Raw genomic sequence first — 21,650 nt, forward strand, 5'->3', positions numbered from 1 at the left:
GGGGACGGAGGCGCCCATCTGTCGCCCTGACATTTCATCTCGGGAGGTATGCTGCCTGCCGGGGGCCCGTATCAGAGACGTTACGGAGGCATTGTCGAGGATTATCCAGCCCTCTGACTACTACCCCATGCTACTCATCCATGTGGGCACAAATGATACTGCGCGGTGTGACACTGAGCGGATCAAGAGTGACTACAGGGCTCTGGGAGTACGGGTGAAGGAGTTTGGAGCGCAGGTGGTATTCTCTTCAATTCTTCCTGTCAAAGGTAGGGGCCCGGGCAGAGACAGATGCATCATGGAGGTGAATGCCTGGCTGCGAAGATGGTGTCGCCAGGAGGGCTTTGGCTTCCTAGACCACGGGATGCTATTTGAGGAAGGACTGCTAGGCAGAGATGGCGTTCACCTTTCGAGGAGAGGAAAGACCCTATTCGGCCACAGACTGGCTAACCTAGTGAGGAGGGCTTTAAACTAGGTTCGACGGGGACAGGTGAGCAAAGCCCACAGGTAAGTGGGGAACATGGAGACCGGGGAGATGGGTCGGAAACAAGAGGGAGTATGGGCTATACTGGCAGAGAGAAAGGAGAGTCAGGACAAAACTGGGAGGAAAGATCAAACAAGTATCTTAGATGCCTATATACAAATGCGAGAAGTATGGGCAATAAGCAGGAAGAACTGGAAGTGCTAATAAATAAATACAACTATGACATTGTTGGCATCACTGAAACTTGGTGGGATAATACACATGATTGGAATGTTGGTGTGGATGGGTACAGCTTGCTCAGGAAGGATAGACAGGGGAAAAAGGGAGGAGGTGTTGCCTTATATATTAAAAATGTACACACTTGGACTGAGGTAGAGATGGACATAGGAGACGGAAGTGTTGAGAGTCTCTGGGTTAGGCTTAAAGGGGCAAAAAACAAGGGAGATGTCATGCTAGGAGTCTACTACAGGCCACCTAACCAGGGGGAAGAGGTGGATGAGGCTTTTTTCAAGCAACTAACAAAATCATCCAAAGCCCAAGAATTGGTGGTGATGGGGGACTTCAACTATCCGGATATATGTTGGGAAAATAACACAGCGGGGCACAGACTATCCAACAAATTCTTGGACTGCATTGGAGACAACTTTTTATTTCAGAAGGTTGAAAAAGCTACTAGGGGGGAAGCTGTTCTAGACTTGATTTTAACAAATAGGGAGGAACTCGTTGAGAATGTGAAAGTAGAAGGCAGCCTGGGTGAAAGTGATCATGAAATCATAGAGTTTGCAATTCTAACGAAGGGTAGAAGGGAGAACAGCAAAATAGAGACAATGGATTTCAGGAAGGCAGATTTTGGGAAGCTCAGAGAGCTGATAGGTAAGGTCCCATGGGAATCAAGACTGAGGGGAAAAACAACTGAGGAGAGTTGGCAGTTTTTCAAAGGGACACTATTAAGGGCCCAAAAGCAAGCTATTCCGCTGGTTAGGAAAGATAGAAAATGTGGCAAAAGACCACCTTGGCTTAACCATGAGATCTTGCACGATCTAAAAAATAAAAAGGAGTCATATAAAAAATGGAAACTAGGACAGATTACAAAGGAGGAATATAGGCAAACAACACAGGAATGCAGGGGCAAGATTAGAAAGGCAAAGGCCCAAAATGAGCTCAAACTAGCTACGGGAATAAAAGGAAACAAGAAGACTTTTTATCAATACATTAGAAGCAAGAGGAAGACCAAAGACAGGGTAGGCCCACTGCTTAGTGAAGAGGGAGAAACAGTAACAGGAAACTTGGAAATGGCAGAGATGCTTAATGACTTCTTTGTTTCGGTCTTCACCGAGAAGTCTGAAGCAATGCCTAACATAGTGAATGCTAATGGGAAGGGGGTAGGTTTAGCGGATAAAATAAAAAAAGAACAAGTTAAAAATCACTTAGAAAAGTTAGATGCCTGCAAGTCACCCGGGCCTGATGAAATGCATCCTAGAATACTCAAGGAGCTAATAGAGGAGGTATCTGAGCCTCTAGCTATTATCTTTGGAAAGTCATGGGAGACGGGAGAGATTCCAGAAGACTGGAAAAGGGCAAATATAGTGCCCATCTATAAAAAGGGAAATAAAAACAACCCAGGTAACTACAGACCAGTTAGTTTAACTTCTGTGCCAGGGAAGATAATGGAGCAAGTAATTAAGGAAATCATCTGCAAACACTTGGAAGGTGGTAAGGTGATAGGGAACAGCCAGCATGGATTTGTGAAGAACAAATCATGTCAAACCAATCTGATAGCTTTCTTTGATAGAATAACGAGCCTTGTGGATAAGGGTGAAGCTGTGGATGTGGTATACCTAGACTTTAGTAAGGCATTTGATACGGTCTCGCATGATATTCTTATCGATAAACTAGGCAAATACAAATTAGATGGGGCTACTATAAGGTGGGTGCATAACTGGCTGGATAACCGTACTCAGAGAGTTGTTATTAATGGTTCCCAATCCTGCTGGAAAGGCGTAACGAGTGGGGTTCCGCAGGGGTCTGTTTTGGGACCGGCTCTGTTCAATATCTTCATCAACGACTTAGATATTGGCATAGAAAGTACGCTTATTAAGTTTGCGGATGATACCAAACTGGGAGGGATTGCAACTACTTTGGAGGACAGGGTCATAATTCAAAATGATCTGGACAAATTGGAGAAATGGTCTGAGTTAAACAGGATGAAGTTTAACAAAGACAAATGCAAAGTGCTCCACTTAGGAAGGAAAAATCAATTTCACCCATACAGAATGGGAAAAGACTGTCTAGGAAGGAGTACGGCAGAAAGGGATCTAGGGGTTATAGTGGACCACAAGCTAAATATGAGTCAACAGTGTGATGCTGTTGCAAAAAAAGCAAACATGATTCTGGGATGCATTAACAGGTGTGTTGTGAGCAAGACACGAGAAGTCATTCTTCCGCTCTACTCTGCTCTGGTTAGGCCTCAGCTGGAGTATTGTGTCCAGTTCTGGGCGCCGCATTTTAAAAAAGATGTGGAGAAATTGGAAAGGGTCCAAAGAAGAGCAACAAGAATGATTAAAGGTCTTGAGAACATGACCTATGAAGGAAGGCTGAAAGAACTGGGTTTGTTTAGTTTGGAGAAGAGAAGACTGAGAGGGGACATGATAGCAGTTTACAGGTATCTAAAAGGGTGTCATGAGGAGGAGGGAGAGAACTTGTTCACCTTAGCCTCTAAGGATAGAACCAGAAACAATGGGTTTAAACTGCAGCAAGGGAGGTCTAGGTTGGACATTAGGAAAAAGTTCCTAACTGTCAGGGTGGTTAAACACTGGAATAAATTGCCTAGGGAGGTTGTGGAATCTCCGTCTCTGGAGATATTTAAGAGTAGGTTAGATAAATGTCTATCAGGGATGGTCTAGACAGTATTTGGTCCTGCCATGCGGGCAGGGGACTGGACTCGATGACCTCTCGAGGTCCCTTCCAGTCCTATAATCTATGATTCTATGATTCTAGGGTGCAGGGCGAGGGAGGGGCCCAGGGTCAGGACTCCTGGGTAGGGAGTGGGGTGCAAAGGGTGGGAGGGGCAGGACTCCTGGGTTCTATTCCTGGACAGGGAGTGGGGGGTGCGGCTGGGAGCCAGGACAAGCATTGGGATTTCGTTCATTAACACACACAAAGCCCTTTGGGCTCCCCAGCTGAGGCCCCAGAGAGGCCAAGTGCCGGGCCCAGCAGCTCAGGCCAGGGAGGGGGTCTCCGAGGCGGAGCCCGGCCTGGCGGGGCCAGCGCTTACCGTGCAGGGTCTCGTAGGCCTGGATCACCTCGGCCATGAACATGGGCCGCTGGCGGGCGATGGAGGCCAGGGAGCCCAGCGCCGCCGTGAGGTTGATGCTGGAGATGGCCGGGTGCACCATGAACTTCAGCAGCTGCTCCAGGGCCGCCTTGCCCTCCTCCCACAGCACATCTGAAAGGCAGGAGCCGGCGGGGTCATGGCACGGCCACAAGCCACGGGCCACGTGGGGGAAGGCAGGTTAGGGGTGGGGGAAGGCTGTTGGGGTGAGGGGGCCGCGTGCCAGCAGCACCCCCCGGCTGCCTTGGCAGCGGGTCACCCGACCCGGCTCCTAGAGCCCGGCTGGGCCCCCACTCACTGTGTTTGATGTAGGGGTGGTCCTTGGGGATGCGGTCGAGGCTGATGTCGTTCTCGTGGCGCTTGGGCACGTCCGAGTCGGGCATGCGGGGCGACAGCGTGATGATCAGCCCCTCCACGAACTTGATGGCGTGGGTGCGGATGCCGTCGTTGTCCGAGTCCAGCAGCAGGATGATATCGCTGGCCATGGCCGACACCATCTCCCAGCAGGCCTCCTGCAGGTCGTTGATGACCTTGGACTTCACCATCCACTGCCGGGAGCCAGAAGGGAGGGGTGAGCGCCGAGGCCGGCCACCGAGCACTGACGAGGCCAGCTGCCGAGCACAGCACCCCCTGCGGGGAGAGGCCGGGCCTGGAGTAGCCAGGTGCTCTCCCCACACCCAGTGCCCCATCCCATTCTCCACAGCGCCTCCTGCTGGAGTAGCCAGGAGCTCCACCCCCAGCCAGCGCCCTGCAGTGCCCCCTGCTGGGAGAGGCCAGGGCTGCAGTAACCGGGAGCTCCCCCGACAGCCAGCGCCCCCTGCTGGGAGAGCCGTGGGCTGCGCAGGCTGGCTGAGGGGCACTCACCTGCAGCGCCACCTTGTAGAGCTGGGTCATGGCGAGGATGGCCTTCTTCACCACGTTGACATTCTCGTCCTTCAGCAGCATGTTCAGGTTGGCGATGAGCTTCAGCAGCAGCTCGATGTCCCGTTTGCTGGGGACAGGGGGGAGGGGGGGGGAGAGACAGCAAACTCAGGGGGGAGACAGACAGCGCTGGCTGGAGGTGGGGCAAGCAGCTACCGCAGCAACCAGACCCTCATCCTGGACCAGAGCAATTGGCTTCTACGGAAACCTCACCCCTTGTACAGGTGGGGAAACTGAGGCAGGGGAGGGACTTGCCAAGGTCACACAGGGAGTCAATGGCAGATCAAGGCGTAGAACCCAGGAGTTCTGGTTCCCAGCCCCCCTGCCCTCACCACTTGACTCCATTCTCCTCCCACAGCTGGGAATAGAACCCAGGAGTCCTGACTTTTCGCAGCCCTCGTTGTAACCCACCAGGCCCTGCTCACAACAGGGATCTTAGCTGGAGACAAGGGATAAGCGCCTGCCCTGCCCCGGACGCCACCCCCAGGCAAAAGCCCAGTCCCTCCGGTCCGTAGGTAGCCAACTTCCCTTCTGCAGGCTGCTGCTGGGACGCTCCTATGCTGGCTGAAGGGAGCTCCGAGACTCAGTCCCTCCCAGCAGGGGATGCTGTAGGGAGCGGGATGGGAGAGTCCCAGCGGTTGCTGCCTGTGGGGCGTGGGGCAGGAGCTGGCTGGCTGGGGCTCCCAACTAGGTGCCGTACAGATCTGTAGCACCCTGAGGGCTTGGAAGCTCTAGGAGAAGGAGAATTACACCCAGTGGCTCTGGGAGGCAGCAGCAAATCCGTCCTTACCAGGCCTCTTCTATGAAGCCGATGACAAACTTCCGCACCTCGATGGATTTGTCTGCCTGGAAGGCGATGATCTCCTGCAGCCGGAGAGGCAGGCGGTCAGGGCCGGCCCCAGCTGCCCACCAGGCAGCAGAGCTGGCCGAGAGGGGGAAGGGGGCCAGGGCAGGGCAGGGAGGCGGCTGCGGAAAGCTTTAGGTGAGGCCCAGGTGAGAATATTCACACGCCACGGGCCAGCGTTTGACACTGAGCAGTCTACGCTGCCAGCCAGCCCTGGCACTGCCCAGGACACAGCAGGCTTGAGGGGCGTCTGGGGCTCCAGCTTGAAACCCAGGCAGCCTTTAGGCAGCCGCTCATACCTCAAACCCCCCCACCACCATAGCCCCGCTGAGCGGGCAGTTAATGCTCTGTGTCAATCCGAGGAGTTCTCCACCTCACTCAGCCGTCCGGGGGGGGAGGGGAGGGGGGGTAAGTGAAGGGCCTGCAGCGCCAGCGGTACTGCACCGGCCCTTGCCATGGGCACAAGGAGAGTCAGGAAAGGCAGTTTTCAGAGGAGTCCCCGGCACCCCAACGTGGCGCCCAGGGCTACTCACATCCAGGAAGTTATCCAGCAGCGTGGGGTCCTTGTTTATAATTAGCTCCTGGACCTGTGGGGAAAGCGGAACGGCAGGGGGTGAGACCCAGGCAGATGGAGGGGTTTGCAGCATCAGCCATCGCCTCTCGGCCTCCCCCCAGCGCAGCACCCTGCCCCATGGACCCAGCCGCTGTCCAGCGTTTCTGCAACACCAAGGAGCTCCACACAGAGCCAAGTGAGCCCAGCAGCAGGTCCTGTCCCTGCAAGGTGCCAGGTGGAATCAGAGAATCTTGGGGAAGCCAGAGAGAGGCCAATGGCTAGAGAGATGGGGAAGGTGTGGGTCCTTAGGAGAAGGCCGGGGAGGAATCTGGGGGGCATGAAAGAAAAGCGGATGCTATTTGACCCTGGCCCTGCTGGCTACACCTTCGACAGGCAGGCACGGGGCCTCGTGCCCCTGTACAGCTCTTCCCAGCTCCCTGCATTCCAGCCCGCTGTCATCCCACTGCTGCAGGGAGGAGCAGCTCACCTGTTTGAGGAGGTTGATTTTAGAGTCGTTGCTGATCAGGGCAGCTTGGTTTAACAGATCCACCACCTGCAGAGAGAGGAGGCACAAAGGAATCGAAGACTGGCCTGGCTCCGAGGAATCTTTCGCAAGACAGAGCAAACCGACAAAGGAGGCAACACCCAAGGGCCAAGCTAGGCTGGGAGCTTAGGACAGTCCTAAGTTAACCGCTCATGCGGCACAAAGCAGCACCGGAAGCAGAGATGGCAACGAAGTTAGAAGTCCTGCCCGGTACAGAGGGGCGACACACGGGTAGCTCGGGAGGGGTACACGACGAAAGGTGACAGCTGCCATGGTGACGGACACCCACCTCACTAGCATTATGGTAGTGCCTAGAGCCCCTGAGATCAGGTGCTCATTGTGCTAGGCTACCCACACCAGTCTAGTTTCCCTCCAGCGTGGATGCCACTGTACCAGTGTAAAGGTGCTTATATTGGTATGGGGAAGGGGAATTCTAGGATAAGGCACTTTGATGCCAGAGTAACTGAGTCCACGCCAGGGTTGCACCAGTGCAATATACCAGGAAAAGTAACCCATCCCGCCCCTGCGTTAGTGACCCTGGGATAAAAGCCGTGCAGACAAGACAGGCAAAAGGCGGGAGGGGAACCAGGCCCAGGGAGAGGAAGGGATGTGCCAAAGTTCACCCAGTGGGGAGGCGGCAAAGCCGGGATAGATGCCAGGTCTGCCAAGTCCCAGACTGGTGCCCTGCCCCCGGACTACGCTGCCTCGCAAGAACCAGACAGAGCCAATAAACACACTGTACAGAAGGATCACTGAGGGGCATGTCATGTGGCCCCAACATTTAGCCCTTCACGATACGCTTCAAAACTGGACTGTAATTAGCAAGAGGTGAACAGACTGTAACCTGTTCCACAAACCCCGGTGCCAGCCACTCCCCCTGCCCTGGGGTTGGAATAGAGTCGGCGCTCCCTACAGGGAAAGGCCTTATCCCAGTCCCAACACCCAGGAGCCAGCCGCTCCCCCTGCTCTGGGAGTGGTGACCCCTAGAGGGGAAAGGCCCTGTATCCCATTCCCCCAACCCCTGGGCTGCTAGTGTGCAAGACCCGATGCCAGATCAGAGCCACCTCTCTTGTCCCTGGTCTAGGGCTAAAAGGGACCAGGGCCTGACTCCCAGCCCACTTGACCGTTCAGCCTTCACTGACTGTTCCCCGCACCACGCACCCTCTCCGAGGTGGTCATGCTGTCTGTGCCGCTGCCCTCCTCCTGGGTGAAGAACTGGGAGGCGATGCTCATGCGGGCATTGCTGCCCTCCCCTGCGCGACTGGCCATGGCGACGGGGGCACCCGGCGCGTGAGCCGTTCCCAGCCGAGAGCGGGTCGATGCCCCTGCCAAGGTGTCTGTGCCCAGGGCTGGATGGGTGAGAGGGCAGCTCCGTCTCTCCGGCCCAGGGGCTCTCTGCTCCGGCTGCTAACGAGGAGACTAATTAGCACCCTGCCCCACACAATCCCTAGCCCCCCCCCAGGGAAGCCCAGGCCACCCCACTGCCCCAGTCTAACATCCTCCCACCCAGATACCCCCAGCCCCTCCCTGGCACCACCCAGGCCTGGATGCCCTGTCACCCCACAGGAACCCCAGCCTGCCCCACTGCCCCCATGGGATACCTATCTGCCCCCTGCTCCCCCCAGCCCAGCCCAGCCCCCATTAGCACCACCCCAGGCCTCCCCCAGGGATCACATCACCCCAGGGCAGCCCCCTTTAGCCCCCCCGCCAGCCCCCTCCCCTCTGGCCACCCCCCTCGCAACCTCCCCAGGCCAGGCCACCCCCCTCGCAACCCCCCCAGGCCACCCCCCTCCCCTCTGGCCGCCCCCCTCGTAACCCCCCCAGGCCAGCCCCCTCCCCTCTGGCCAGCCCCCTCGCAACCCCCCCAGGCCAGGCCACCCCCCTCGCAACCCCCCCAGGCCACCCCCCTCCCCTCTGGCCGCCCCCCTCGTAACCCCCCCAAGGCAGCCCCCCCTCGCAACTCACCCCTTGTAACCCCCCGCCCTCCCGTCGGCCCCCTCGTAACCCCCCCTCCCGCTGGCCCCCCTAGCAACCCCCCTTTCCCGCGCTCACTCACTCGCCCGCCCGCCCCAAGCCGCGGCCCCTCACGCTCCGCGCGGCCCCCTCCCGGCCGCCATCTTTCCCCGGCCCGGGCGGTGCGCACTGCGCAGGCGCGCGCGCCGCAAGGCCGCCTGGGTCATGTAGTTCTGTTGAGTGGCGGGGCGGGGCGGGGCCGCCGCGAGGCGGTGCTGGGTAACCGAGTCTGCCAGCTCCGTCCTGCCCTTTGACCCATGAACCCAGCCACAGCGCCCTCCCCTCGGTGCCCTTTGACCCTTGGCCCCACTGCCCTGATCACAGCACTCTCCCTTTGATGCCCTTTGACCCCTGACCCCAATCTCAGCAGCCTCCCCAATGGGTGACCAGATCGCGTGGGGGGGGACCGGGGGGCAGCCACAGGCTCACAGCCCCCCCCGGAGCCATGGGGGAGGGGGGCGCACAACCCTAGGAAGCTGCCATGGGGCAGGCGCTTTCCCTGCAGCTCCCATTGGCCCCGTTCCCGGCCAATGGGAGCTGCGGAGCTGGTGCTCATGGCGGGGGCAGCGCGCGGAGCCCCCCTAGGGTGCCCAGACAGCAAATGTGAAAAATCGGGACCGGGGTGGGGGGTAATAGGAGCCTATATAAGAAAAAGACCCAAAAATCAGGATCAGAGGGGTAGCCGTGTTAGTCTGGATCTGTAAAAAGCAACAAAGAGTCCCGTGGCACCTTATAGACGAACAGACGTATTGGAGCATAAGCTTTCGCGTCTGACAAAGTGGGTATTCACCCATGAAAGCTTATGCTCCAATACGTCTGTTCGTCTATAAGGTGCCACAGGACTCTTTGTTGCCTTTTAAAAATCAGGACTGTCCCTATAAAATCGGGACATCTGGTTACCCTAAGTCCCCCTGGCCGCCCCTGTGCCTTGGAGCCAGAGGGAGATGTGGCCCCTTCTGGGGAGCTGTGTGCAGCCGGGTAGGGAGCCGATCAGCTCCGCAACAACCGGACGCCTGGCGACCCTACACTATCGGAACTAATGGTGTCCCGATCGGACATTGGTTGGGACGCCGGAGAAAGAGTTAAATATCGGGACAGTCCGATTTTATCAGGACGTCTGGTCACCCTACTCCCCAATGCCCTTTGACCCCTGACCCCACAGCCCCAATCCCAGTCATCTCCCTCTCTCCCATCCCATTGGACATAGATGGCCTTGACCTTTTTCCTCCAGCTTTGCACCCAGCTCCCAGGCAGGGCTCCGGCCCCCTCCCAATGCGCGGGCGGCCCCATCAGGCCCAACCTGTATGGGGGTGGGAGGTTGTTTGGTTCTTCGGCTCATGTCCTTCCACCACAACCACGGCCTTTGACACGGCCCGGCGCGTAGCCCTGGCGAAATCTTACACGGTGTGTGACTCCTCTGGGAGCCAACAGCTGGTCCGTGGGTCGCCATAGTCCCCTGAGTCTGGCTTGCTGGAATAGCAGGGTGACTTTCAAGCTGCCGGCTCCAGGTCAACTTGTCATAATCATTCCATTGTGCTTGCGGCCTCTCTCCTGACATCCGGGGCAGCCATTCCGGCAGGCACATAAAGGCTGTTCACACTGGTGGGTTCTAGCCATCCTATGATCCCATTCAGCGCAGGGTCCAGTTTCTGTACGTGGGCCGATCTTCCCACACCGGACGGGGGTATTCAGCCATTGAATAGCGAAGTGCGAGCGCAGTGGTTTGCAGCTGGGCTGGTTCCCCAATTTGAATTGGCACGCTTCCTGGGTATGTTGTACCAGGTGCTAGCGTGACGTTCTTGACATGAACTGGGACCGTATAGTATCGGGGGTAGCCATGTTAGTCTGTATCCACAAAACCAACAAGGAGTCCGGTGGCACCTTAAAGACTAACAAGGAGTAATTTTCACTCCATGCATCTGAAGAACTGGGTTTTTTATCCACAAAAGTTTATGCCCAAATAAATCTGTTAGTCTTTAAGGTGCCACCGGACTCCTTGTTATTTTTGGGACCGTATAGATCATTGGTGAAACCAAGGTCTTGTAGTGGCACCAAATCTTGTATAAAAAGGGTCAAATAAGGTATCTAAGACAAGGTTATGGTTTGCTGGTTATAATTATGCTATATGTGTGCATGTATTATTTGGGATATTTAAAGTTATAAGTATTGGCTCTATACTGTCTGTATTTCAAACTTGTGCTATGCTTCTGGGTGACACCCCAGACAATTTGGCGTCAGCACTGCCTAGCCTGCTTGATGGCCCATTAGGGACCATCAGCCATACAACTGACCCATTGAGAGAAAGCAGATACACCTTGTGACTCAGCAAGGCATGCAGGGACCTGCCTATGGACAGAATTCTAAGGTTTTTCTATGCCATGTGCTGGATGGTGTGTCCTTGGGACAAAGAAAGCAGAAACCACATGGCAAGAGACTATAAAAGGCAAGATTATCTCCATCTTGTCTTCAATCCTGCTTCTTGCCTCTGGAGGGACTTTGCTACAAACTGAAGCTCTGACCAAAGAATGGAATGACCCATCCCAGCTGTGGATGTACTCCAGAGACTTGATTTAAACCTGCAGTTTATTCCATCACTGCTACAAGCCTGAATCAAGAACTTTGCCATTACTGTATGTAATTGATTCCATTTCTAGCTCTCATCTAGATCTTTTTCCTTTTATGAATAAACCTTTAGATTTTAGATTCTAAAGGATTGGCAACAGCGTGATTTGTGGGTAAGATCTGATTGGTATATTGACCTGGGTCTGGGGCTTGGTCCTTTGGGATCGAGAGAACCTTTTTTCTTTTACCGGGGTATTGGTTTTCATAACTATTCGTCCCCATAACAGTGGCACTGGTGGTGATACTGGGAAACTGGAGTGTCTAAGGGAATTGCTTGTGTGACTTATGGTTAGCCAGTGGGGTAAAAACGAACTCTTCTTTGTTAGGCTAGTTTGGTTTGCCTTAGAAGTGGAGAAACCCCCAGCCTTGGGCTGTAACTTCCCTGCTCTAAGCCATTTGTCCTGAATTGGCACTCTCAGTTGGGTCCCGCTTTGCCTTTTCCCTTCTCCATGTGTGCCTCGAAGGAGAGAGTGCAGGCTAGCGTCACTCCAAGGTAGACAGGAGTCCAGCAGTGGGTGTGACAGTGGGCAAGCGATACCCCATTCCAGATGTTAAGTTGTCTACCGGCCTCACCGCTGCACAGACAGAAGAGACTCACTTGTGTTCTGGCTGGGTTGGCACGCAACTGGTTCTTGGTATAATAGACTGAGAGCCCGGACAGCACTGATGTCAGCGCTGCTTCGGTCTGGCATAGATAAAGCTTCGTGTGCCGAGATGGATCGGTTGATCATTCGGGTGGATGTCGAGGAGTACTGGCGAGAGAACGCTCCCTTGTGGTCGGCTGGTTTTCTGTTGCCCTCCATCGGCTCCACTTCCCGTATAGTTTAGGGTTACCATTCGTCCGGATTTACCCGGACATGTCCTCCTTTTGTGTGCTAAAAATAGCGTCCGGGGGGAATTTGTAAAGCACTCACAATGTCCGGGATTTCCCCCTCCCCCGGCAGAGCAGAGCGAGCGGCTGGGAGGGCTGCAGGAAAGTCCCGGGCTGGACTCCGGAGCAGCTTCCTCCTCCCACCCCCCCCCCCCCCTGCATTCTGAGCCGGCCGGCAGCTCCTCCTCCTGCAGCCCGCTCCGGCAACCCTGTGCAGGGCCAGGGACCGGGTTTTGTGTTGTGCAGGGGAGCTCAGCCATGTGTCCGGCTGGCACAGAGCCCAACACCCTGTTCTGAGCAGCAGGGTAAGGGGGGGCAGGAGAAGGGGCAGGGAGGTTCTGGAGGGGGCAGTCAAGAAACGGGGGGGGGCTTTTGGAGGGGAGTGGAGAAAGTTTTGGGCAGTCAGGGTACAGGTAGGGGGTAGGGTCCTGGTGGGCAGTTGGGGGGGGGGTCTTAGGAGGGGGCAGTTAGGGGACAAGGAACAGGGAGTCTTAGGTAGGGGGTGGGGTTCTGGAGGGCAGTTAGGAGCAGGGGTCCCAGGAGGGGGCAGTCAGGGGACAAGGAGCGGGGGGTAGGGGGCTGGGAGTTCTGGGGGGGAGCTGTCAGGGGGCAGGAGTGGGGAGAGGGATCGGAGCAGTCAGGGGACAGGGAGCAGAGGGGTTTAGATGGGTTGGGAGTTCTGGGGGGGGCTGTCAGGGGGTGGGGAGTGGTTGGATGGGGCGTGGGAGTCCCAGGGGTCTGTCTGGGGGTGGGGGTGTGGATAAGGGTTGGGGCAGTCAGGGGACAAGAGGCAAGGAGGCTTAGATAGGGAGTGGAGTCCCGGGGGGCAGTTAGGGGCAGGGGTCCCAGGAGGGGGCAGTCAGGGGACAAGGAACGGGGGGAGGGTTGGGGGTTCTGGGGGGGCGGGAAGTGGGAGGGGCAGGGGCGGGGCTAGGGCGGGGCTCCTCCCGTCCTCTTTTTTGCTTGTTGAAATATGGTAACCCTAGTATAGTTCGACGTAAAGACGTTGGGTCTCTAGCGGAGACCGTATCATTCAGGCGAGGCACTGATCTTTCGTTATGTTGTTAGCGAGGAGCCTTCGGTGATTCGCTGTGTCATGTCCTGCTGCTAAGTCGACAAACATGGCGCCTGTTACCAGACCCGTTTCAAAGCCATCTGTGATGTATTCAGTGATGTTCAGCGCTTGACCAGTGCGTGACTTGCCTGGGTAGAATCCAGCTTGCTCTGGGATTATATGTTTTTCAATGAATTATGATAGGTGGTTTAGGATGAGAGGCACTCACAGTTTTTAGAGGTGACATAGGAGTGATATAGATCTGACATTCTTCGGCTCCGTTGCATCCTTCCCCGGCTTCAGGAGAGCCACAACCTGTGTTTGTTGCCAGATCTCGGGTACTTTGTATGTGACTGAGCATGTGTTAAACAACTTAAGTAACTAGTTTTTATTGCTGGCCGGCACATTTTATTTGTTCAGTACAAATGTCGTTAAGAGTGGCGTCTTTGCCATTCTTGAGGGTGTTAATTCTGGAAGTTAATTCAGTTATTGTATACTGTGCCCCCAAAGTTATAAGGCTGTTTGGTGAAAAGAACAGAGTAAAGGGGTTTTGTCACAAAGGGGCAGAGTTAAGGTTGAGGTGTGCATTGTTCATATTTTCCAATAAAACAGGAAGTAGAGGCAGAGTTAAGGTTATTTGATGAGATGGGAAGGGAGGTGGATTTAAGGCTGGTTGACTCAATACAGCACAAAGCTAAGGTTGATCTGGTGCAGTTACCTGCGTATATCTGCTACTTGCCATTGTTTTGGTGAAAGTATCATGGGAGGGGATGAAGTTAAGATTGCTTGACCCTGGGGTGGAGTTAAGGTTAATCTGGTGTCCTCAACTGTACATTTTTTTTATAATTTTCTAATTTTATTTTTTTTTAACCAGAAACTTCCACTTTAATTTCCCCTGAATTTCCCGCTGTGGAGATGTTGGTGATTACAGAGTACAGTAAACATTCCTCTCTGGATGATTTGGGATTTTTTTTTTTTTAATCACAGACGTGATAGATATTCCCCCCCGGGGTTTAAAGCAGTTTGTAGCCTGAGAATCTTGTCCACATGTTAGATAGGCTTTGCAGCCAGTCTCTACCCCATGCATGTCCGACGCTTCCCGGGGATACCCAGCATTACGGGACACCTCGCCACCACCTGCCCTTAGCGTGAGGAAACCTTATTTGTGCCTGCCAGGGGTCAGTTCCCTGATTCCACCAGCTCGAAAGCTTGGTGCCTTCCACCAACGGAAGTTGGTCCAATAAAAGATATTACCTCACTCACCTTGTGTCTAGCACTTAGATATGTCTTAGCGAAAACAGGTGTACGTTTCTTGAACGCAGAATAGAGATTTGAGAAGAAGCAAGCAGAATTAATGGAAACAAACGGGTACGTATAAAATCAAATCATAGCCCCCATTCTCGAGTCTGCACGTAACAAGCCGCTCTTGTTAAACCGCCGGACCAGCTGGAATCCTCCGTTCAGAAGACAAGCTAGGGGTAGGATAGTGGGGTGTACCTCTGCACCCCCGGATGTAGTTCCAACAATTCGTTGTCTTCACTGGTAAACTGGGCAGCTTGTTTTTTCCTTTGCAGACTTTGCCCTCACTCGATTCGCACTTTGCTCAGCCCGTACGCCGGCGCTCACGGTGAAGCACTCCGCGCGCAAGCTACGTGCAGCCAGGCAGACAGATAAGCGTCTCCTGCCTGAAAGAAATTTGTTCATCGCCTTCTGGGGACCGGCCCCAACACACAGCCCTTGCGAGCGTGATTTTCAGCGCAGACGCGTAACTCCCTGCGCATTAGCCGCACGCTGGTTTCGCGGTGATTATGGCGCCTGGCGTGACGCAGGCTTTGAGACGAGATCTCACACGACACCCTCTGAGGAACTATGTAGAGACCAGCCCAGGGAACCCCGTGATCTGCGGCCAGCCGGCACCAGCAGCTCCCTGGGTCACAGCACGTGGGACGACTCGGAGATTCTCAAGCCAGAAGGGATCAATCTGATCATCCTGCCTGAGGCCTTCCTGGCCAGGGTGAGGGAATCTAGCTCTGGAGGTTAAGCTAGAGAGGCACTTTGATAGAGAGACGCCCAGTTGTGATTTAAAGAACTTTTTGCAGTTTTGCTGTTGCTTTCTCTGCCCTGGGTGGATTGGGTGTTTGCTCCAACCTTCCCACTCCCCAGCGTTTCTTCAACTCAGCCCCCTCGACCCCCGCCCACCCTTCCCTTCTCTTTGCAGTTAGCTTATCCCTTCTGAACTAAACCCACCCCACCCAAATTAAGATGCTGTTTGCTGCCATTCCATTGTTCAGGACTCCTGGGTTCTATCCCTGGCTCTGGGAGGGGAGTGGTGTCTATTGGTTAGAGCAGAGGGACTGGGAGCCAGGATGCCTGGGTTCTATTCCCAACTCTGGGAGGGGAGTGGAGGTCTAGTGGGTTAGAGCAGGGGGCTGGGAACCAGGATGCCTGGGTTCTGTTCCCAACTCTGGGAGGGGAGTGGGGTCTAGTGGGTTAGAGCAGGGGGCTGGGAACCAGGATGCCTGGGTTCTATTCCCAACTCTGGGAGGGGAGTGGGGTCTAGTGGGTTAGAGCAGGGGGCTGGGAACCAGGATGCCTGGGTTCTGTTCCCAACTCTGGGAGGGGAGTGGGGTCTAGTGGGTTAGAGCAGGGGGCTGGGAACCAGGATGCCTGGTTCTGTTCCCAGCTCTGGGAGGGGAGTGGGGTCTAGTTGTTAGAGCAGGGGGGCTGGGAGCCAGGACTCCTGGGTTCTCCCCCCCAGCTCTGGGAGGGGAGTGGGGTCTAGTGGGTTAGAGCAGGGGGGCTGGGAGCCAGGACTCCTGGGTTCTGTCTAATGGTTAATTCCCCTCCCTTTGAAAAATGTGCACTTTATTTCTAGCCTGATTTTCTCTCCTTTAAGTTCCCAGCCATCCAATCTTGCTCTGCCTTTGTCTGCTGGATTAGGGAGCCCTCTGCTCTGAGCAAATCTCTCCCTGCGGAGGGGCCGAGAGGCTGTGCCTGCGTCAGTCGGTCTCCCAGGAGCCCCGTTGTATAATGGGAAGGGTGGGGGGCGATTGGGTTACGGGCGCCCCAGCGTTCCCCGCCGGGGATTAGAGGTCGAGCAGGTAATTAGTTAATTGTGGCCCCTCGGCTCGCAGACTCTTTTGTGCTTCTTCTGGTGCCTTAATCCCGAAACCAGCAGCTGGATCAAGCGTTCTCCTGACAACGGCCGGGGCACCGGGGAACCAGCAGGGTAACAGGAGCCTTTGGGGAGAGATGAAGCCAAAGGCAGGTAACCAGCCAGGGGAGGGCAGGTGGGAACTGGAGGGGGAGACACACTGGCCCCAGGGCAGGGGGCCTCTGCTGGGAACCCGAGCTCTGGGGTTCAGGTTGGAGCGGGGGCAGAGGGGTAATGAGTGTACAGTTCTCAGCCCATTCTCACGGGGGAAAGAAAGCTTGTCACATTACCACCCCCCGCCCCACATGCCAGCCGATGAACCCAGGGCTGGGCTGGCAGGGGAATGCAGGTCGGGAGTGAGGGGCACCGGCAGAGCTGTGTGGGGGGAGCCCAGGGCTAGAAACGCATAGGGGGTTGTGAGCGGGGATATGGGATCCTCCTTCGCTTTCGGTTCCAACCAGCAGTGTGGTGTTGCTGCGTCTTTTAAATAGCTGCTGCGCTTCACCCCAGAGGTGGCTGCATCTCAGCGCCGGACGAGGGATCCCTGAAACCCATCCATAATTCACGGCAAGGCTCGACTCTCATTAGCGCTGAGATGCCAGCAGCCCCCTTCCCCATGGGCTGTCACAGGCCCCCTCACTGGGGGAGCGTCCAGCTGTGAGGTTTGGGGGGGAACCACATTCCCTGTGGGCTCAGGCCCAGCGTTCCCAGGACTGGGAACCCACGCTGGGAACCCAGTGTCCCTGGCCCCTCCTCTCCCCTCGCTGCTGCCAGGTGATCCTATCGCCCTGATTGGTCCCAGGTAAATCCCGCTAAAGCTCCTCTCACTAGCGCTCTGCCCTTAAATAGGGGCCGGGGCTTCAGCCAGTGCTGCTAGAGCGCCCTCCCCCCGCTGGCCCTCCAGGGCTTTGCCCCCCACTCCCCCAACTGACCTCCCTGCCCCCAGGGCTCTGCTCCCCCTGCCTCCCACCCCCCCAGCTGGCCCCCAATCTTCCAGGGCTCTGCCCCCCACTCCCCCGGCTAACCTCCCTGCCCCCCAGGGCTCTGCTGCCCCTGCCCCCCACTCCTCTGGCTGGGCCCTGCCCCCCAGGGCTCTGCTTCCCCTGCCCCAATTCCCTTGGCTGGCCCTCCTGCCCCCAGTGGACACTCCTGTGGCCCCCAGATCTCTACTCTCCCCCCTTCCTTCTCCTGGGCTCTGCCGTCCCCTAGTCCTATTCGCAGGAGCCATGGGTAGTTTCAGCAGCCTGGAGGGCAGTGCGCAGCTTGGGGTGCTCACCTCCTGGCCCCTCCTCCTCAGACAGGGGGTCCCCGGCTTTGCCCCCCCAGCAGGACCCCTGGATCCAGCCCTAGGCTTCCCCCCAGCCCGGCCAGCCCAGCCCCCACGGCGGGTGGCCGACTTCTCCATCTGCTCCCTCCTGGCCCTGGGCAGCTCGGAGGGGCCGGGGGAAGGGGGCCGCCAGGAGGAGCTGGGCGAGGGGGCTGCGGCATGGGGGTCGACCCCGCCGGGGTACGCCTGGATCCACTGCTCCCGCTTCAAGCCGCCTCGTCTGGCAAGTAAGATTCCCCCCCCCTTCCCGCGCCCTTGGGGTGAGCCCCACTGTGGCCCGGGCCCCTGACTGAGCCCTGCAGCCACCTGTGAATGGCAGTGCCGCGAGGCACTGGGCATGGCCGGGACGGTGGCGGTTCACCCCCGGCTCCCCCAGATGCCCCCAAGCAGCTTGAGTGAGCAGGATCTCAGCCCCTCCCGCAACAGGCTGGGGCCTGACCTGCCCGCCAGGGGAGAGCGCCCCCTACTGAGCCCCGCACTGCTCCCTGCAGCACAGCGCCCCCTAGCGCCACACTGGGGCCTGACCTGCCCGCCAGGGGAGAGCGCCCCCTACTGAACCCCACACTGCTCCCTGCAGCACAGTGCATCCTAGCGCCCCATTGGGGCCTGCCAGGGGAGAGCGCCTCCTGCTGAACCCCCACTGCTCCCTGCAGCACAGCGCCCCCTAGCGCCCCACTGGGGCCTGCCCTGCCCGCCAGGGGAGAGCGCCCCCTACTGAGCCCCGCACTGCTCCCTGCAGCACAGCGCCCCCTAGCGCCACACTGGGGCCTGCCCTGCCCGCCAGGGGAGAGCGCCCCCTACTGAGCCCCGCACTGCTCCCTGCAGCACAGCGCCCCCTAGCGCCCCACTGGGGCCTGCCAGGGGAGAGCGCCCCCTGCTGAGCCCCCCACCGCTCCCTGCAGCACAGCGCCCCCTAGCGCCACACTGGGGCTGTGGCTTCCAGAAGGAAATGAGTGGGGCTGGTATTAACAACAAGGGGGGGCTGGCGGCCCTGGTCCTTCCTCTCCGGGTGCTGTGCCCCCCCCGCTTCACCTCCTCTCTCTCCCCTCCCAGCAGAGGCGAAGCGGGGGGGCAGCTCCGGCCGGGCCTCCCGCAGCCCCCGCGTCCCGTTCTCCGCGGCCCAGATCGGCGTCCTGGAGAGCAGCTACCGGCAGACACGCTACCTGAGCAGCGGGCAGGTGGGGGAGCTGGCGGCACTGCTGGGGCTCAGCGAGACCCAGGTAGGAGGCTCTGGCCCCGGGAGCTCGGCGGGAAATTAACCCCAGACGGATCCTCTCAGTTATCAGCACCTGTTAGAGCGAGGGGCAGTGCCCACCGGCGAGGGGGATCCCCTGGCAGTGGGCGCCCTGGGGCAACCAGCTCGTCGGCGAGGGGGATCCCCCAGCAAGGGACACCAGAGGGGCAGACGGCCTGTCGGTGACGGGGATCCCCCAACAGGGGGCGCCCAGGGGCAGCCAGCCTGTCCGTGATCCCTGCCGGAGTATCTTGGTGACTCGAAGTCCCCAGCTTTCCTGCTCCCACGGCGCCCCCTGCTGGGGGGGTCTCCATCGGCCCGAGTGAGCCTCTGGGGATCAGGGCACCTGGGCTGAATTCCCAGCTGTGTCCCTAGCTCTGTGCCTCAGTTTCCCTGTCTGTGCGCTGGGGCCGATGGCACCCAGGGAGGTGTCCGGTCCGTCTGTGGGCCACATTCGCGGTGACTGTTGCTATTGTTTGTTCCAAGGTGAAAATCTGGTTCCAGAACCGGCGGGCACGGGAAAGGCGGGACTGCCTGAAGGAGCAGCCAACCAGCAGCACTGCCCTGGAGGGGGCGGAGCCGGCCCATGCTGCCCCCCTCAGACGGGCGCCAATGCCAGGGCGGGGCGGTGCCAAGACGCTGCCCCCTTGAGCCGCCGCAGCCTCAGGCGTCTCATCACAACAGGGCCATTTCTGGTGCAAAGAGGCCTGGAGTTGCCATTTTGGGGGGCCCCTGGATTGGGGGCGATGGTCCCCCTATGGGCTGTGCACCTCCTCCACCCTGTTGTTACAGGGCACCCATCAAACTCCAGTCCCCCCCCCCCCCGCAACTGCAAACCGGTCCCCCTCCCACCCTAAATCTTCAGCCAGAATTTGACTCCCCAGCTGGGATGTGTACCCCAAACTCTGACTGCGCTCAGGGGGCGGGGGCAGGACTGACACCCGCAGACACAGGAGTCATCCGGCCCGGCTGCTTGGTGCCTCCTGTGTGCAATGAATTGGGGGGGGCCTCAGCCTGGCCCCTTCCCCCAACTCTCTTTCAAAACCAGCCGCACAATTAGCACTCCAGGCCAGGGCTTCCTGCTGGCCCACCCTGGGGCCCCTCTACCTTGGAGCGCCCCCTGCTGGGCCCCGTCCCCAGCGCTGACCCGAACCTCCGTTCAAGGGCAAAGGATGACTGTGCAGAACATGGAGGGAGGGGAGGCAGGATGTTTCCACCCCAGCCCGATCCCTGCCTCTGACCTTCAGCCTCCACCAAGTCTTCAGCCAGTGACAACGTTTTGGCTTGAGCTGAAGGGATTCAGACTGAGCAGGCGATACCCTCCCCCGCCACCCCCCCACCCGTGACTGTCCCGTGTCTGTGACACACAAGGAATCAGATTCTGATCTCAGCCACCCCGGGGTCAATCCGGAGTCACCCCGACTTGCAATGGGGTCAGGACTGAATTCAGATCTCAACTCCCCCCAGATCAATCTAGAGTCACCCCAATTGCAATGAGGACAGGGACGGATTCAGATCTCAGCTCCCCCCAGATCAATCTAGAGTCACCCTGATTGCAATGAGGACAGGGACGGATTCAGATCTCAGCCCCCCTGGGGTCAATCCAGAATCACTCCGACTGCAATGGGGACAGGGCTGACTTCAGATCTCAGCCCCCCCGGGGTCAATCCGGAGTCATCCCCGACTGCAATGGGGACAGGGCTGAATTCAGATCTCAGCCTCCCCCCCCCCCCGCCCCAGGTCAATCTGGAGTCACCCCAACTGCAATGGGGACAGGGCTGGAGTCTGATGTCAGAAATAGCCATGTAGATCTGGGCTCAATCCACTGAAGAAAATGGAGTCACTCTGGTTTGACACAGAGACCAGAATCCGTCTTTCTGCCAAATCCAGCTCTGCTCTGGGGTGTGATTGCCAAGGGCAGCCTGATTGGGGAGGAGCTGCCCCCAATCCTGGGATATCTGCTGGGGGGGTTGTGCCCTGTGTCACGGGGGGACAATAAACCCCCTTTGATCCCAGAACTGGGCTCTCACGTGGCGGTTTCCTTGTGTCCCTGCTTGGGTCCATCCGGGGGACTGGGGGCAGAGGGGGTGTTGCCAGGAGCGCTGCCAGCTTTTCTGCCGCCCTAGGCGGCGGAAGGTCCCGCCCCGAAATGCCGCCCCCCACAGAGGCGGTGGAAGGTCCCACCACCGAAATACCGCCGCGGTCGCCGCCCCCCAAATTGTAGCACCCTAGGCAACCACCTAGGTAGCCTAATGGGTTGCACCAGCCCTGGGTGTTGCCCGGGGGGCCGGGGCAGTGTCTTGTGCTCCCCCCACCCCTGGCTGTGCCCCGTTAGGCAGGGCTGGCATGGGCTGTCGGTGCAGAGCAGGCTAGAGGGGGCCGAGGCCATGGGGTTGCATTGGGGGCCAAGGGCAGGGGCAGGGAGGGGGCTGCGCTGCCTGGGGGTTCGGTGATGGCAGCGCTGGCCAAAGGGCACAGGGGGCTGGGCCACTTCACGCCCCCCCTGTGAGCCAGTGTATCCCTCCCCACCGAGCTGCTGTGTGTCTCCCCCCCCCCCCGGTGAGCAAGTGTGTCCCCCCAACCTCCCCGCGGTGAGCTAGTTTGTCCCTCCCCACCAAGCTGCTGTGTCTCCCCCCATCAGTGAGCCAGTGTGTCCCCCTGACCTCCCCGCTGTGAACCAATGTTGCCCCGCCTCCCCCCT

The 21,650-nt window shown here is 57.9% G+C and overlaps 2 protein-coding genes across 7 annotated transcripts in view; one reads left to right on the top strand and one right to left on the bottom strand.

The window, feature by feature from the left end:
- Positions 1 to 17,549, bottom strand: part of SYMPK (symplekin scaffold protein) — a 33,399-nt gene extending 15,850 nt beyond the window's left edge. For 2 of the 5 annotated variants that reach the window (XM_065571502.1, XM_065571498.1), the window contains exons 1-8: positions 8,731 to 17,549; positions 7,836 to 8,078; positions 6,618 to 6,683; positions 6,111 to 6,164; positions 5,524 to 5,597; positions 4,677 to 4,803; positions 4,111 to 4,360; positions 3,756 to 3,926 (exon numbers count right to left, since the gene is read on the bottom strand). In XM_065571502.1, the coding sequence (XP_065427574.1) occupies positions 3,756 to 3,926; positions 4,111 to 4,360; positions 4,677 to 4,803; positions 5,524 to 5,597; positions 6,111 to 6,164; positions 6,618 to 6,683; positions 7,836 to 7,943 (850 nt within the window). In that variant the 5' untranslated portion in view covers positions 7,944 to 8,078; positions 8,731 to 17,549. Of the gene's footprint in view, positions 1 to 3,755; positions 3,927 to 4,110; positions 4,361 to 4,676; positions 4,804 to 5,523; positions 5,598 to 6,110; positions 6,165 to 6,617; positions 6,684 to 7,835; positions 8,082 to 8,730 lie in introns of all 5 variants that reach the window. The other 3 variants (XM_065571500.1, XM_065571501.1, XM_065571499.1) reach the window with 3 other exon arrangements.
- A 65-nt stretch (positions 17,550 to 17,614) lies between these two features.
- LOC135976341 (homeobox protein MSX-1-like) lies at positions 17,615 to 19,600 on the top strand. 2 transcript variants are annotated; one of them, XM_065571509.1, is made up of 3 exons: positions 17,615 to 17,942; positions 18,769 to 18,935; positions 19,436 to 19,600. In XM_065571509.1, exons 1-3 carry the CDS (start codon positions 17,615 to 17,617, stop codon positions 19,598 to 19,600), a joined length of 660 nt encoding a protein of 219 aa, XP_065427581.1. The 2 variants fall into 2 exon arrangements, with proteins under 2 accessions (XP_065427581.1, XP_065427582.1); XM_065571510.1 differs by having other exon boundaries at positions 18,772 to 18,935.
- The last annotated feature ends 2,050 nt before the right edge of the window (positions 19,601 to 21,650 follow it).

Source organism: Chrysemys picta, chromosome 17 (genome assembly GCF_011386835.1).
Source record: "Chrysemys picta bellii isolate R12L10 chromosome 17, ASM1138683v2, whole genome shotgun sequence".
In the NCBI taxonomy this organism is placed as follows: domain Eukaryota; kingdom Metazoa; phylum Chordata; order Testudines; family Emydidae; genus Chrysemys; species Chrysemys picta.